At 35.9% G+C, this 16,025-nt stretch overlaps 2 protein-coding genes across 2 annotated transcripts; one reads left to right on the top strand and one right to left on the bottom strand.

Annotated features, from left to right (window-relative positions):
- The first annotated feature begins 3,928 nt into the window (after positions 1–3,928).
- On the top strand, positions 3,929–9,165 carry LOC114167465 (putative disease resistance RPP13-like protein 1). The gene is made up of 3 exons (XM_028052558.2): positions 3,929–8,013; positions 8,172–8,461; positions 8,787–9,165. Exon 1 carries the CDS (start codon positions 4,250–4,252, stop codon positions 7,991–7,993), a length of 3,744 nt encoding a protein of 1,247 aa, XP_027908359.2. The 5' UTR covers positions 3,929–4,249; the 3' UTR covers positions 7,994–8,013; positions 8,172–8,461; positions 8,787–9,165.
- A 4,220-nt stretch (positions 9,166–13,385) lies between these two features.
- Positions 13,386–14,979, bottom strand: LOC146882530 (uncharacterized). Its single transcript, XM_085667440.1, has 3 exons — positions 14,679–14,979; positions 13,536–13,807; positions 13,386–13,481 (listed from the first exon to the last, which is right to left on the bottom strand). The coding sequence occupies exons 1-3, from the start codon at positions 14,977–14,979 to the stop codon at positions 13,386–13,388; spliced, it is 669 nt and encodes a 222-aa protein (XP_085523566.1).
- Between the last annotated feature and the right edge of the window lie 1,046 nt (positions 14,980–16,025).

Here is a 16,025-nt window from a genome sequence, read left to right as displayed (position 1 = left end):
TGGGACATAATGTCGGGATGGATGCCCGACATGTCAGTTGACGACCACGCGAAGAGGTCTCGGTTCCCAAAGATGACCGCGCCCAAGAGCTCCTCCTCGTCCAGCTTTAGAGTGCCTCCTATCTTGGTGACTTGGCATGGCTGCTTCCCAATCGACATCTCCTTGGTGTCTATGCCAGGTTGGATCTGATCCTCCATGTTCGTTCGGGGGTCCAGATCTGTCATGGCGACCTCCGATCGGTGCTGTTTTTTAGGGCAGCTGTTTGGGGCGATCCTTAACCCGGCAGCGTAGCATTGCCTAGCAATCTGCTGGTCCGTGTGTACAGTACATATGGTCCCCTTGTCCGGCAGGAACTTCATGGCTAGGTGCAGGGTGGAGACGGTCGTTCCAAAGGCATTTAGGCACGACCTTCCTAACAAGACATTATAGGAAGTGTTAGCTTCAACTAAAAGGAACCTAACCCTTACCTCTCGTCCGTCTCTCCGCGAGCCGATCCTGGTGTGGAGGTCTAGGTATTCCCTTGTATCTACACGCTCACCCAAAAATCCGACTATTTGCTCGTTGTATGGCACGATCAGGTCTTCGGACAGGTTCATCTTCTGGAAAGTTTTCCAGTATAGGATGTTGACGGAGCTTCCTTGGTCTACCAAGACCTTCCCGATCTCATACTCTACTACCTCGATGGAGATCACCATCAGATCATCATGATCTGGGTCGGGCGCCTTGAAGTCTTCATCGGTGAAGGTAATGGGGGGCATCGATCGCACCTTCTTCTCCACATGGTGGACTGACTTGAGTGCCCTGACATGTCTTTTTCGAGTGGATGAGCTCGATCCTCCTCCTGCAAAACCTCCCGAGATGGTGTTAATATAACCCCTTAAGGGTTTGTCTCTGCTTCTGCTACGGCTTCTCGGACTCTGGTGTTCTCTAGACGATTCCCCCCTTCGCTGATCGGGCATTCGTTCTCGCCGCCTCTCCCACTTCGCTGGATCTTACCTTCAGACCAAGCTCTTGTTCCTGATCAGGCTTCATTGGGGGCGATCCTGCCGGATGTATTTCTTCAGGTGCCCCTGGTGGATCAGCTCCTCTATCTTATCTCGGAGTGTGTGCTACTCTTCAGTGGTATGGCCGATCGTCCGATTGTACTGACATTGCTTGTTACCATCGGCGTCAGGAGGTCGAGGTTTCATCCTGGGAGTTGGAAGTGTGTCGGCGTTAAAGGCCTCCTGCAAGATCTTCGCCCGAGGGACGACCAAGGGGGTATGCTCGGTCGGGGGGCGTTTTTGTGCAAAGCTGCATCTTCTTTCTCTCTCTTTTTCACCCTAAACTCCTGCATATCCTCCATCTGAATGAATTTGGCCGCTCGTTCCCTTATTTCTTCCATCGTTTTCGGCTTCTTGCGACTAATCTTATCAGCAAACACGCCCGGCTGCAGACCGTACGAGAAGTGGTGTCGAGCTATTTCATCGTTGAGGTCTTTTATCTTGACCGACATGCGGTTATACCGATCGAGATAACTCCTTAGAGACTCCCCATCCTCCTAGCGAATGTTGACCAAGTTATCCACCATCAGTATGGCCGGCCTCAGGGGGGCGAACTGCGTGCTGAACCTGGCCTTCAGAGTTGCGAAGTAGTCGATGCTATTGGTTGGCAGCTCGGAGAACCACTCCAACGCTTCTCCTGTTAGGGAAGTTGAGAACACGCGACACCAGATTGGGTCGCTCACTGCGTGGAACATCATCTGGTGGGTAAACACCCGCATGTGGTTATTAGGGTTTGTCGTGCCGTCATACTTGTCGAAGGTCGGCATCTTCCACCGCTCGGGTAAGGGGGTTTCTAGTATGAACTGAGTAAATGGGAAATTCCCCGAGGCGTGGATCGGTTGCCTGGATGGGTGGCCCCCCTTGCTGGCCCTAGAACTCTCAGCCATCGTGTGGGAAGCGTTCCCCCTTGATGCATGCATCCTCTCTACCCGCGCCGGTTGCGATTGTTCTGGTCCCGTGGGAGGGAGTCGGCTCTCCACCCGTTCGGCTTCCCGATGCTGCTGCACCCTGCTCAATCGGAGCGGATTAGGCACAGTGGGGGTTGAAGGGAAAGCCTTGTCTTTTCATCGAAGGGCGGCGTTCTCCTCTCGTAGAACGTGCATCTGCCATCATAGTTTCTCTACATCTCATCCATCCTCTGTTGCATCGCTCTGATCATCTCTCTCGTGTCAGCTTGATCGTCAGCCATCCTTCATCCGTCCGCGTTGCTTGTTCGGTTTCTTGTGGTCACTATAAGGGTATAAGGTTAGTAGGCGAATGCTCGGCCCCACAGTGGGCGCCAAAATGTTTCGGGTGTAGGGACCAAGCACCTACTAATACCACTCCAATTTTGCTCTTTTCTCCTCAATACTTCCTCTCCAAGCGATCTGCTGAAACTTATACTCCACGCAATCTTCTTCCTTGCTCGATCGGTTGAACAGACGATCAATGTACCTGTCTAAAAGGCTCCAATGCTTAAGTCAGTTTGGGAATCGATCGGTCGATAAGTGTAACTGCTGTAATAAATGCGAAATTAAGACCCTCACCAACCTACCTTTGGGCCCTATTTATAATTTCCGGTGTGGGACTATAATTAGGGTTCCTTAATCACGACCCAATGATCCCTTAATTGTGATTACTGACTTGTTTAATTTTAATTAATCTGGCTGACTGGTCCAGGTTTTCTATCTGGCCAATCGACCGATGGTCGCTTGGCCAGGCGGGTTATCTTTTATGAATTTAGAGCTTTAAATAGAACGTATTTAATCTGTGTGGTCGATCGACCGATAGTCCTTTTTACGGGCAAGTGCCTTAACCAGTGAAATTGGAGTGTTTCGTCTGTGTGGCTGATCGATCGATGATCCCTTTTATGGGTCAACATGTTTTATCTGTGTGGCCGATCGACCAATGATCCCCTTTATGGGTCCACATGTTTTATCTGTGTGGCCGATCGACCGTTGATCCCCTTTATGGGTCCACATGTTTTATCTGTGTGGCTGATCGACCGATGGTCTGTTCAGCATGCAAGCCTTCCCAGCCTTGTTCGATAGACCGGTGGGCTGTGTGATGCCGATGGTGCGATGGGCCATACAGTACACACCATACAGTACAATAATAATAATAATAATAATAATAATAATAATAATAATAATTTTGAGGTATATCATGATAATTAGGAATCCATTGTGTTTTTGTTGGTTATATAAAAATATGTTTTTTTCAGGATATTTTTGATAATATAAAATTAAAAGAATAAGAGATAATTTTGTAATCTGAAAAAAATGATAATTTTAAATGACATTTTTTATTTTATGTTACTTTAAATGTGTTCTATAGGATAGTATTATACCTTTTCCTTTATCTATTAAGGAAAAAAATTATACACGTTACTTTTTCCTTTTATTACTATTTAATTAAATTATAAATTAAATGATTGAATAAAAAATTAATAAAATTAGTTATAAAGAAGTGTACATTTGAGCTTATGTCAACTTATCAGCCCTCTTCCAATTGAAGGGCTAAACGGTTACGCTATGTATGTCAATCAAGAAATTAAAAGTTAGATTCTAAGTTTATAAAAGCTCCAAGGTATTAATTACCTGAAACTTTTGGTTATTAAAGGAGTTTTAAAAATCCTTATATTTTTATGCATCTAAAATAATGGTTTGGTTATATACAATAGTGCCGAAGCGGATTCTTCCACCCTCATCCTTATGATTGAAGTAATGTCTTGTGATTCATTCTAAATCAAAATATCAAATTAAAAGCACTGAAGTGGACGACCTCATTGTTCCACGCTCTTCCGTATCGTCTCGACAGTCTCATTTTAACAGAGGATCGTATTTTCTCTTATCAACCTTTCCTGTCATAGACAGTATAAAATACTTTTAGGACTTCTCTGCAAAATGGAAAAATTGGAATACAGTAACTTTATGTCAATTAGTTCCTTATCATGGTTAGGTACATCGTCGTAGCTTTAACCCACTAGTGGGGAACAAAAAGAAAAGATTCTTTAGAAAAGCATCCAATGAAGAACCTTGTCTTTTAGAAAAGATAAAATATTCAACACCACAACGTTGAGCTGAGAGTTAAAGTGAAGAGTGTTGAAGCATGCCAAATCTACTCATAAAAGTTCACCTTACCAAGAACCAACCAACCCAACTTTTCCAACAGGTTCATTTCCTTTGCGTTTCTACTCCGATAATCACTTGTTTGTTCCTGAGATCATGGCATTAGCCGTGGTAGGTGGTGCACTGCTCTCTGCTTTCCTAGACGTTCTTTTTGAAAGGCTAGCTTCCCCTGAGCTTGTGAGCTTGATCCGTGGAAAGAAGCCTGACAAGTTGCTTCAGAAGGTGGAGAACCAGCTGATAGTCCTTAGAGTTGTGCTTGCTGATGCTGAGAATCGACAAATCACAGACTCCAATGTCAAAAAGTGGCTAGATGTTCTCATAGATGTTGTCTACGAGGTTGACGACTTACTTGATGAAGTTTCTACTAAAGCTGCTACTCAAAAGGAGGTAAGCAATTCCTTTTCTCACATTTTCAATAGGAAGACGATTGTTAGTATTAGTAAGTTGGAAGACATAGCTGAAAGATTAGATGAGATTTTAAAACAAAAGGAGAGTCTTAATTTGAAGGAGATTCCAGTGGAGAGCAGCCAGCCATGGAAACCTCAGCCAACATCTCTGGAAGATAGGTATGGTATGTACGGTAGGGACGCAGACAAGGAGGCCATTATGAAGTTACTGTTAGAGGATAGTATTGACGGTGAAGAAGTGTCCGTGATCCCTATTGTAGGCATGGGTGGGGTTGGAAAAACCACTTTGGCCCGATCTGTGTATAACGATGGAAAATTGAAGCAGATATTTGATCTAAAGACATGGGTTTGTGTTTCTGATATATTTGATATTGTGAAGGTCACAAAAACTATGATAGAGGAAATTACCAAGATGCCTTGTAATTTGAATGATCTAAATTTACTTCAACTTGAATTGGTGGACAAACTAAAAGGTAAAAGATTTTTTATTGTCTTGGATGATGTTTGGATTGAGGACTCTGATAATTGGAATAGTCTTACAAAACCATTTCTAAGTGGGATTACGGGAAGTAAAGTTCTCGTGACAACCCGCAATGAAAGTGTGGCGGCTGTAGTCCCTTTTCATGTTGTTAAATTATATCATCTAAACCAATTGTCAAATGAAGATTGTTGGTTGGTGTTTGCAAATCATGCATTTCCTTTCTCTGAAGAAACTGAGAATAGAGAAACTCTAGAAAAGATTGGAAAGGAGATTGTTAAAAAGTGTAATGGGTTGCCTTTAGCTGCACAGTCACTTGGAGGAATACTGAGAAGAAAGCACGCTATTAGGGATTGGAATAATGTACTTGAAAGTGACATTTGGGAACTTCCTGAAAGTCAGTGTAAAATCATTCCAGCACTCAGAATAAATTATAATCATCTCCCTCCACATTTAAAACGGTGTTTTGTATATTGCTCATTATACCCCAAGGATTACGAATTTGAAAAGGATGAACTGATCCTACTGTGGATGGCTGAAGATCTTGTAAAAGCATCAAGAAAAGAAAAAACATTAGAAGAAGTTGGTCAGGAGTACTTTGATGATTTGTTTTCAAGATCGTTTTTTCAATGTTCAAGAATTCGGTATCCGGGTTATTGTTTTGTAATGCATGACCTCATGCATGATCTAGCAACATTCCTTGGTGGGGAATTCTATTTCAGAGCAAATGAACTTGGAAAAGAAACCAAAATTGATAGAAAGACTCGTCATTTGTCTTTTTCAAGATTCAGTGGTCCAATCTCCGATATTGAAGTTTTTGAGCCTGCCAAATTTCTAAGAACTTTTTTGCAAATCAATTATAAAGAGTCTCCATTCAACAACGAAAAGGCACCACGTATTATAGTGTCGATGCTTAAATACTTGAGAGTTTTAAAATTTGGTGACTACCGAAGTAAGCTTGCTCTACCTGATTCAATCGGTGAATTGATTCATTTGCGTTACTTAAATCTCACTCGTACATCTATAGCAATGCTGCCAGAGTCACTGTGTAATCTGTACAATCTACAAACTTTGAGGTTGGATTCTTGCTTTAGTCTGACTAAGTTACCAAGAGACATGCAAAATCTAGTAAACTTGCGTCATCTTCAAATTGATAAAATTCCCATAAGAGAGATGCCAAAAAGAATGGGGAAACTAAATCAATTACAGAGGTTGGATTTCTATAGTGTGGGCAAGCATAAAGAGAATAGCATCAAAGAACTAGGAGGACTTCCAAATCTTCATGGTTCATTGTCAATTAAGAAATTAGAGAATGTTAGTGAAGGTGAAGAAGCATTGCAGGCCAGGATAATGGATAAGAAGCACATTACTCATTTACTCTTAGAATGGTCTGTACTTAACGATGATATCATCGACTTCCGAAATGACTTAGATGTACTCGACAAGTTAAAACCTCGTCAAGACCTGAAATTGTTGTCAATAAGCGGTTATAAAGGAACTAGATTTCCAGAATGGGTGGGGACCTTTTCGTACCAACATATAATATATCTGAACTTGAAAAATTGTAATAGTTGTTGCATGCTTCCTTCACTTGGGCAACTACCGTCCCTCGAGTACCTCTATATTTCAAACATGAATTCGCTGAAGACTATTGATGTAGGCTTTTATAAGAAGGATGATTGTTCATCTATGATGCCCTTTCCATCTCTTGAATATCTACACATTTCTAATATGCCTTGTTGGGAGGTGTGGAGTGCTTTTGATTCAGAAGCTTTTCCTGTGCTCAAGGAATTGTATATAGAAAACTGCCCCAAACTAAGGGGAGATTTGCCAGATCATCTTCTTGCTTTGAAAACACTCACAATTAGAAATTGCGAGCTTCTTGTCTCTTCTGTTACAGGGGCTCCCACCCTTCGAAAATTAGAAATAAGTAAGAGCAACAAATTAATATTTGATGTGTTTCCTCTTTTCGTAGAACATATAGTGATAGAAGGAAGCCCAATGGTGGAGTCTGTGATGGAGGCCATCACTAACATTCAACCTACTTCCCTCCATCACTTGTCATTAGAGAATTGTTCATCATCCATATCTTTTCCAGGTGATCGTCTTCCAGCATCGTTGAAAACTCTGTGTATCAGGGGTTTAAGCGAATTGAAATTCCCTATGCTAGAGAAACACGAATTACTGGAGTCACTGACAATAATTAATAGTTGTGTTTCTCTAAAGTCTCTCTCACTGGTTACCTTTCCAAATCTCACAAGTCTTCAAATCAATAACTGTGAAAATATGGAATCACTTTTGGTCTTAGGGTCAGAGTCGTTGAAGAGTCTGAATGATTTTCAGATTGGTCTTTGCCCCAACTTTGTGTCATTCCCAGGAGAAGGATTGTCTGCGCCCAATTTGACTTGTTTCGTTGTTTCTGATTGTGACAAGTTGAAGTCGTTGCCCGATCATATGGGAACTCTTTTCCCAAAGTTGGAATATCTCTGCATAAGCAACTGCCAACAAATTGAGTGCTTTCCCATAGGGGTTATGCCATCTAACTTGAGAACGATTTCGATCGGTAATTGTGAGAAACTATTGAGTGACCTACGATGGATATCGATGGACATGGTTACCACTATCAAAGTTTGCGGTCCATGTGATTGCATCAACTCCTTTCCAAAGGAAGGTTTGCTGCCTCCATCTCTTACGTCTCTGCATCTATTTAATTTCTCTAGTCTGGAGATGTTAGAGTGCAAGGGCCTTCTCCATCTCAAGTCCTTACAAGAATTGAACATTTTTAATTGTAAAAGGCTACAGAATATCAGGGGGGAAAGGCTGCCTGTCTCTCTCACAAAATTAAGCATAGGTCAATGTCCCATGCTGAAAAAACGATGCAACAGAAAGGACCGTCAAATTTGGCCTAAAATCTGTCATGTGCGAGGGATAAAGATTGACTGTAGGTGGATTTAATGAGGAAGGATGATGAGCAGGTAACTCTCCTTCTTTCATTTCACGTGTTTCCCTTTCAAATTTAACTTATTGCATTCAACAAGTCTTAAGTTACTTGTTCAGTTCGAAACATGACTGGAATTTCAACGTACTAACTGTAGAACAGAGTAGGGGTTTAATTCTTTTTTATTCTTTGCAGTTTGTGCGCGTGGCATCGTGCAGAACACTGAAAATGTTGCATACTCTTCAACTTACACATCTGAAGTGTTGTTTTTCTCAATAATCGTAATGAAGATGGCAGAGTGGCTGAGATAAGGAGAGAGGGAGCAATAAAACATGGAAGAGAATAACAGTGATCCATGTGAGGAGTATAACACTTGAAACAACATGAGCATGCAGACACTAAATCATGATGGCTGGGATATGTAAAACTATGAAAGTCACAGGGATCATCCCAGCGTTACAGCTCCTATTGGGCATATAACCGAGGTATGCTCAATCATATCTGAACAATTATGTCACGCTTCAATCAATTGCTCTGCTATATTTGAAGTTTTGCCTTTCTTTTATGAATATTGTGTTACAGTAAACAAATATTTCGTATGCTGTGATTATCTTTTTGAAAATGGATTTAGAACTGATTCGAAGGTGAGATTTGTATTTATCTCTGATACAATTTTGAAAACTGTGAACTATTTATTTACTGAATTTTGTATGTACCAATTTATATATTATAATACTCACCTAGATCTCCAATACTATCTCTAATGTGTATACTGAGTGAATTCCATTTTTGACCGAGTCTTGTTACTAGAGTCCAAAAGGAGATTGAAGCAGAAGAAGGGGAATCACCATTTTCAGAAAGCTTTCGCTGCTCCATATCAGTGTAGAGGTGGTGGTTTTATCAGATTATCCTCAAATCCACTGAAAAACAAACATTAAACTTCCACAATAAAAGGTTGAAACCCTTGCAATTCAGGTTTATTTGAGTCATTTTTTTTATGAATACAACATTGTTGGGTCCACGTCAGGATGTATGTTTGGTTTTCCAATTGAAAGACACCAAACTAAAGTTCATGCTTTTACAAACTGAAAATAGAGAAGTACGTATATGTTGTGTGTGTAAAACTCCCAAAACACCCAAAGGCTTTCACTTAAAATTCTGAGTAAATGAAACTCTAAATTCTGCACCACTCAAGTATTTAAACTTGACAATATTTAGTGAGGACATTTACATGTTGTCTTTCGTTTGGCTTTGCTGTGATCTTACAGGAAAAGTGAAAAGCATTGCTCTAATGCCATGCCAAAATAAAGAGATGAATTTTTCAAGATTTTCTGTTAAGGCACAAATTTGAAAAACAAAAGAAGAAACTTGAAAGTTGTATGCACATAAGCTATAGCTAAAGATGAATTAGTAACAATTATTACAATATTGAAGAATAAATTTCCGAACTTGCATTTAACATAAAAACTGAAATTCTCATGAACCGTAAAGGGAAATTCATTAATGAAATGAAGAAAATATTACAAGAGACTTAGAACACTTCTAAAAGCATGTGTATAGAGAGGTTTCAATATATGTGTTGAACTGTACTCTTTAAGATGATGGTCATTGTTAAAAATTAAGAATAGCAAAGTTTTGACTTATAAGCTTACAACCTTAGTATCATGTTATATAGCTTCTTCCATTTTGCCTGTCTTTTTCTATATTTTTCGAAGAGAACATTTTTTATGAAATAATAAAATAGATATGAATATAAGAACACAATACAATCCACAATCTTAGACAACAATATTTATTAAAAAATGAAATAAGATATCATATACAAACTTACTATTGAAATATATAGTATTTCTAGACACATCTGCATAAAACAACTCTGTTGCTACTATAAGTCGGGTGAACCATAAACTAGGAGCATATCCAAATTTATAGTTTATCAAAGTTGCCATATAGTCTAGTTTTTAAACTCATAATGAAAAGAGGTAATATCAAGCATTAGGTAAAAAAGGGATTTAACAATAAACACGATCATTCAGTTAAGTTTCATAGGTATTTAACAATAGTAATTAACATAAAATTATCAAGCATTAGGTCAAAAAGGGATTTGAAGCTTACTTATCCAACTGTCATGACAAGAACAGAGTACTTAAAGACCCACCAGATTATGCCAACTGCCATAGTCTATGCTGCAAGAAGCATCAACCACTCACCACTTCTCAACAATGAAAAATTGCTTTCATCAAATGATAGCGCGAGTAGCTGCGGCAAAATCGTCGGTGCTTGCATACTAAATAATATATAGACAACACTTGACATAGTTAAAGAAATGCTAAATTTCGAAGCAATAAAGATAAATAGGTAATTGTATAAAAATTTACGAATGAGGGTTACAACTGCAAAATGTATCCTCCAACATCCTTCTAAATCAAGCATACAAAACTGTGAAGCCAGACGATAATTATTTTATTTCGAAGAAAAGTTAGTAATTTATTTTCAAAAATAAATTACTAAGTAATTTATTTTTTGTAATCATTAACTATGATTTAAATAACTAATAACTTCAACAAATAATTATTTAATTTGAGTTTGAATTTTTGAATTTTAGACCTTTCGTATTTTAAATTTTCCATAAATTTCTATTAAGAATTTTTATATTTTACTATATTTTAAACTTATATATTTTTGATAAATAAAACTTTTCTAAGAAAATGCTATATTTATATTACTCATTTTTAACTTTACATTAATTATTTTTCAAATATTTTCACCTGCAATCATATTATTATTTAATTTTATTCTTCGAACTTATTATACACAGAAATATTTATTACATAAATTATTTTACCACATAAATATACATTTCTCAAAATTAACTTTACAAAAAATAAACAACCATAATTACAATATTTTATTGTGATAATTTTTCTATTAGCATAATTACAATATATTTAAATTATTTTACTTATTATAATCACTCTTCAAATTTTTTATTCACAATTAATTTATAAATATTAAATTAAATATATTTTTTAAATTTATATTCACATGAGTTTATAAAAAATTATAATTTTTAATAAAGTAATTTATTATAAACAAGTATACAAATCTATAAAATTAGGAAAAAAAATGTTATTAAGAGTTTGTTCTATAAAAAAAACAAAATCCCAGAAGCAAACAACCTACCAAATTAGAAAAAATGTGATGGAAATTTATTTTAAAAAAAATGTACTTGAACACTAGAAGGTCTAATTTGAAAAAAAACATACTAATCTACTCAGATTAATAAAGTTCAAAAGGGATCTATAACAATAAAAAGGTCTTACATAGTCCATTCTTCACCTTTTATATAAATATAATATAAATATAAATATAAATATAAATATAAATACAAATACAAATAAAACAATAAATATATAGGTGTTATTTTATTAATAATATATCCATTTTAAAATTGGAAAAAAACTATATAAATATCCGAGTAACCACAAAATTTTATAATTAATCCATTTAATTTAAATTTGTTAAAATCTTTAATTTTGTATATTTTAAAACTTTAATTAGATTTTACTCTATAATATTCAAATTAAAATCTCTTAAATAATCGATTTATAAAATCAATTTATTATAACGTAAAAGAAAAAAAAAAGATAGGTTATATTATAACGATTTAAAAAAATCTGATTCAATGTGAAATTTACACTATACAAAATCTAAATTTATAAATCGAATTTTAAAACATCCAACTAATTCATCTGCGTGATGGATCCATATTAAGGTCTAAAATAGAATAATCACATTACATAAAAATATAAACGTTGTTATTTTTGGTAATCATTTAATAAAAATATTATTTTTCATAAATGTTAGTAACTTTTCTTTTCTAATCTATATTTGTATATAAATAGATTCCATGATTCTATCTACCATGTACACATCTGGTCATTTCAATTCTATCATTTATATTAAAACTCTTTTTTAATAGTAACCGTTGTATTGATTTTTTTTTTCAATAAAACCGTCATAGATTTCATTTTTTTTTTCTCATTTTGTTTTTTCGTCATTTTTGTAATTTTTAGGTTAATATTAAGATACTTTTACTATTACTTTGCAATCTATTTTTATAAAAGAATTTTTTTTATGTACTTTTCATAATTTCAACTTTAACTTTTATAATTTTTTAATAGCAATTGGCAATTGCTATATTAAATTTTTAAAAGAAAAACAATTATGAGTTTCATTTATTCAATAGTTTCACATTGTTTAGAAGTCGAGGCCTAAGACGATTTGGACTGGATAGGTACAAAAATAATTTTAAAACATCCAATGAATACATCTACATCTGATGGTTCTATATTAAGGACTAAAACATCCAATCAATATGTCTACACCTAAGGCAATAAATTACTTAGAGAGTAACATAAGCAACACCCTCAAACGAGGTACTAAGTTACTTAGAGAGTAACATAATCAATGCCTCAAATAAGGCAGAGTTACCTAGAAGACAACATAAGCCCACAAATGTGGCCCCCGACTTACCTAGACGGTAACACAAGTTAAGCCCGCTCAGGCAACACCTTGATCTACCTAGACGATAGCATCAAATTAAGCCCGCTAAGGCGACATTTGAGTCTGCCTAAGTTGACAACACATACTAAGCTTACCTAAGTCGGCAGCATAAAGCTTGCTCACAAAAGTTGACCACATACGTCTGGCCAAACGACCAATCCACCTACAAACATAAACCATGCCTAACTCAGTGGCACACTCCAAAGTTTTCCTGACTCATCAGCACATATTAAAGCCTCCCTAGACTGGCAACACGCACCAAATATGCCTAAATCGATAATCCCACGTAGCCCAAAATGGCTAATCCACCTACAAGGTTGAAACGACCTCCTATAACTCGTCCTTAATGCTAGTACATCTGCAATAATGTGAAAGTTGGCCATAGCTCGACCAAAGGCCAACCAATGCCAATAAGTACATCTTACATGCTAATTGAACTCCCAAGACCTGGGGCCTTATGGACTTATTCGGCCCAATCATTTTCGAGCAAAAATGTGCTTAAGCGTTCATACTAGGATCTAGGTGCTTGCTTTAAACCATAAAGTACCTTTTTTAATTTATAAATGTGATTTGGAAATTTATAATCCCAAAACCAGGAGGTTGTTCAACGTCCACATCTTCTTTAATAAAACCATTTAGAAAAGCAATTTTGACATCCATTTGATATAATTTAAATTTCATAATAGAGGCATAAGCAAGAAGTAAGCGTAGAGCTTCTAACCTTGCAATAGGGACATAGGTTTCATCATAGTCTATACCTTTTTCTTGTCGGTATCCTTTTGCCATAAGCCTAGCCTTATTCTTAGTAATATTTCCATCTTCATCCATCATATTTCTGAACAGTCATCTTGTCCCAATCACTTCAAGTGATTCATTTCTTGGAATCAGCTCCCATACTTCATTTCTTTCAAATTGATTTAGCTCCTCTTGCATTGCAATCTGTGAAACAAAAGCTACATTCATACAGAAATTATTCATATTTCTAGTGATTACCCCTTTTGAAATATCACCAATGATGTTGTCTAGAGATAGTCCTCTTGGTGACTTCCAACATTTTTCATGATTTTCAGATTGAGGAGGAGGATTCTCATTTAAATACATTTCATCAAAAGCCTCCTTAATATATTCTTCATCACCTGTAATTTTCTTATTTGACTCCAGAGGGTTCTCCTCGAGGTCTACAACTTCATCAAAGACAACATGCATGGATTCTTCAACATTTCTTTGATTAAAAACTCTATATGTTTTACTAGTAAGAGAATATCCTTGAAATATTGCCTCATCAGCTTTAGAATCAAATTTTCCTAAATTTTCTTTTCCGTTATTTAAAACAAAACATGTGCATCCAAAATTTTTAAGATGAGCAACATTTGGCTTTCTACCTTTAAATAATTCATAAGGAGTAATTTTTAAAATAGGCCTAATAAGCATTCTATTTAAAACATAACATGCAGTACTCACAGCATCAGCCCAGAAATACATAGGAACATTATATTCATTTAGCATTGTTCTAGCTAGTTCCTCTAAGGACCTATTTTTCCTCTCTACAACTCCACTCTGTTGAGGTGTCCTAGGTGCAGAGAAATTATGCAAAATTTCCATTTTTATCACAAAAATGTTCAAATGGCTCATTTTGAAATTCCCCACCATGATCATTTCTTATAATCTTGATTTTCAAATCTTTTTCATTTTGAACTAATTTTGCAAATTCTTTAAATGCTTTAAAGGCTTCACTTTTTAAAGTAAGAAAGAATGTCCAAGTAAACCTAGAGTAATCATCAACAATAACAAGAGCATAATAATTTCCTCCATAACTCTTAATCCTAGAAGGACCAAATAAATCCATATGCAGAAGCTCTAATGGCTTTGAAGTAGATATAATATTTTTTGAATGAAAAGATGATCTTACTTGTTTTCCTTTTTGATAGGCAGCTCATAATTTATCTTTTCCAAACTTTATTTTTGGTAAACCAATTACTAAATCCTTAGAAATCAACTTATTCAACTGTTCCATGTGAATATGAGCAACCCTTTTATGCCATAACCAAGGATTTTCTTCTTTTGCAACGAGACATGTTATATTACTAGATGATGCATAATCAAGATCAATTAAATAGATATTGTTATGTCTCATACCTTTCAGAGAAATTTCCTTAGAATTCTTTTGGTGGATAGTGCAGTAATCACTTTCAAAGATGACTTTGAGACCTTTATCGCATAACTGACTAATACTGAGGAGATTGTGCTTCAGTCCTTCTATAAGTAGCACATCCTTGATCTCCAAGGTATCTCCTCCACCAACATCTCTAGTTCCAATTATTTTCCCTTTGTTGTTATCTCCATATGTAACAAATCCTTGATCCTTTATTTTGAGATTCTTGATCTTCCTCTTATCACCAATCATGTGTCTTGAGCATCCACTATCAAGGTACCACATTGATTTTCTGGATTTGGAAGTTAACTACAAAATAAGAAAAAATAATTTCTTTAGGTCCCCATTAACTTTATTGGGTCCTTGGGGTTAGAGAGACATATTAATTATCTAACAAAAGGAATCCAAGTATACTTCCCATTCGGAACATCATAATATTTAATATTGCATTTATTTGATGTATGCCCATTTTTCATGCAATAAAAACAAGTAGCTATACAAGTATTTTTAGAGTAAGTAGTTCATATTTCTACCCACACTCGACAAGTTCTTTTAATTTTATTTTTAGGAACATATTTGTTTCTACTTAAATTCTTTTTCTCAAAAACATGTTTTTCAAAAGATTTATTTTCTAAAGCATCTTTAAGTTGATTTTCTAAAATCATTAAATCAAACATATAGCTTTTGCAAGATGCACATTCAACTATCTCAATTTCTCTATTTTCCAAAATTAAGATTTTCTTTTAAAACATTTTCTTCTTCAAAAGATTTTTCAAGATTTCTCTGTAATTCTTTAAAATCACTTTATAATTTTTTGTGAGCAATATCTAGTTTACTATATTTAGCAAGCAATTCTTAAAAGACATGATAAAGAGAATCATAATCATTTTCATTGTCAGAGGAGCTTACCTCATTGCCAAAGTGATCATTATTGGCCATTAAGCAAAAGTTTGCTTCTTCCTCATTAGATTCAATAGAGCTAGATGAACTTGAGGCATTATCTTCCCACGCTATGTATGCCTTTTTCTTATAATATTTTCTGCTTTTCTTTTCATCACTCCTTTTTGAATTTGGGCAGTCTACTTTTACATGACCAGTTTCTCCACATCCATAGCATTTAAAGTTTGAGGAGGTTCCTTGATTCTCCTTCTTATTGCTCTTGAATTGATTTCTGCCTTTGACCTTCATGAACTTTGTGAACTTCTTTATCATGAGACTAAGATTCTCATCATCAGAATCTTCTTCCTCTTTTTGCTTCTTGCCTTTGACAACTTCAGTTTTGAATGCAACATTCTTCTTTCTTCCTTAATCTTCTTCATCATTCAATCTAC

Source organism: Vigna unguiculata, chromosome 10 (genome assembly GCF_037176805.1).
Source record: "Vigna unguiculata cultivar grain cowpea cultivar isolate G323 ecotype 2 chromosome 10, ASM3717680v1, whole genome shotgun sequence".
In the NCBI taxonomy this organism is placed as follows: Eukaryota; Viridiplantae; Streptophyta; class Magnoliopsida; order Fabales; family Fabaceae; genus Vigna; species Vigna unguiculata.
The sequence above is the reverse complement of the archived record's forward strand: the minus strand, read 5'-3'. Positions and strand labels throughout refer to the sequence as shown.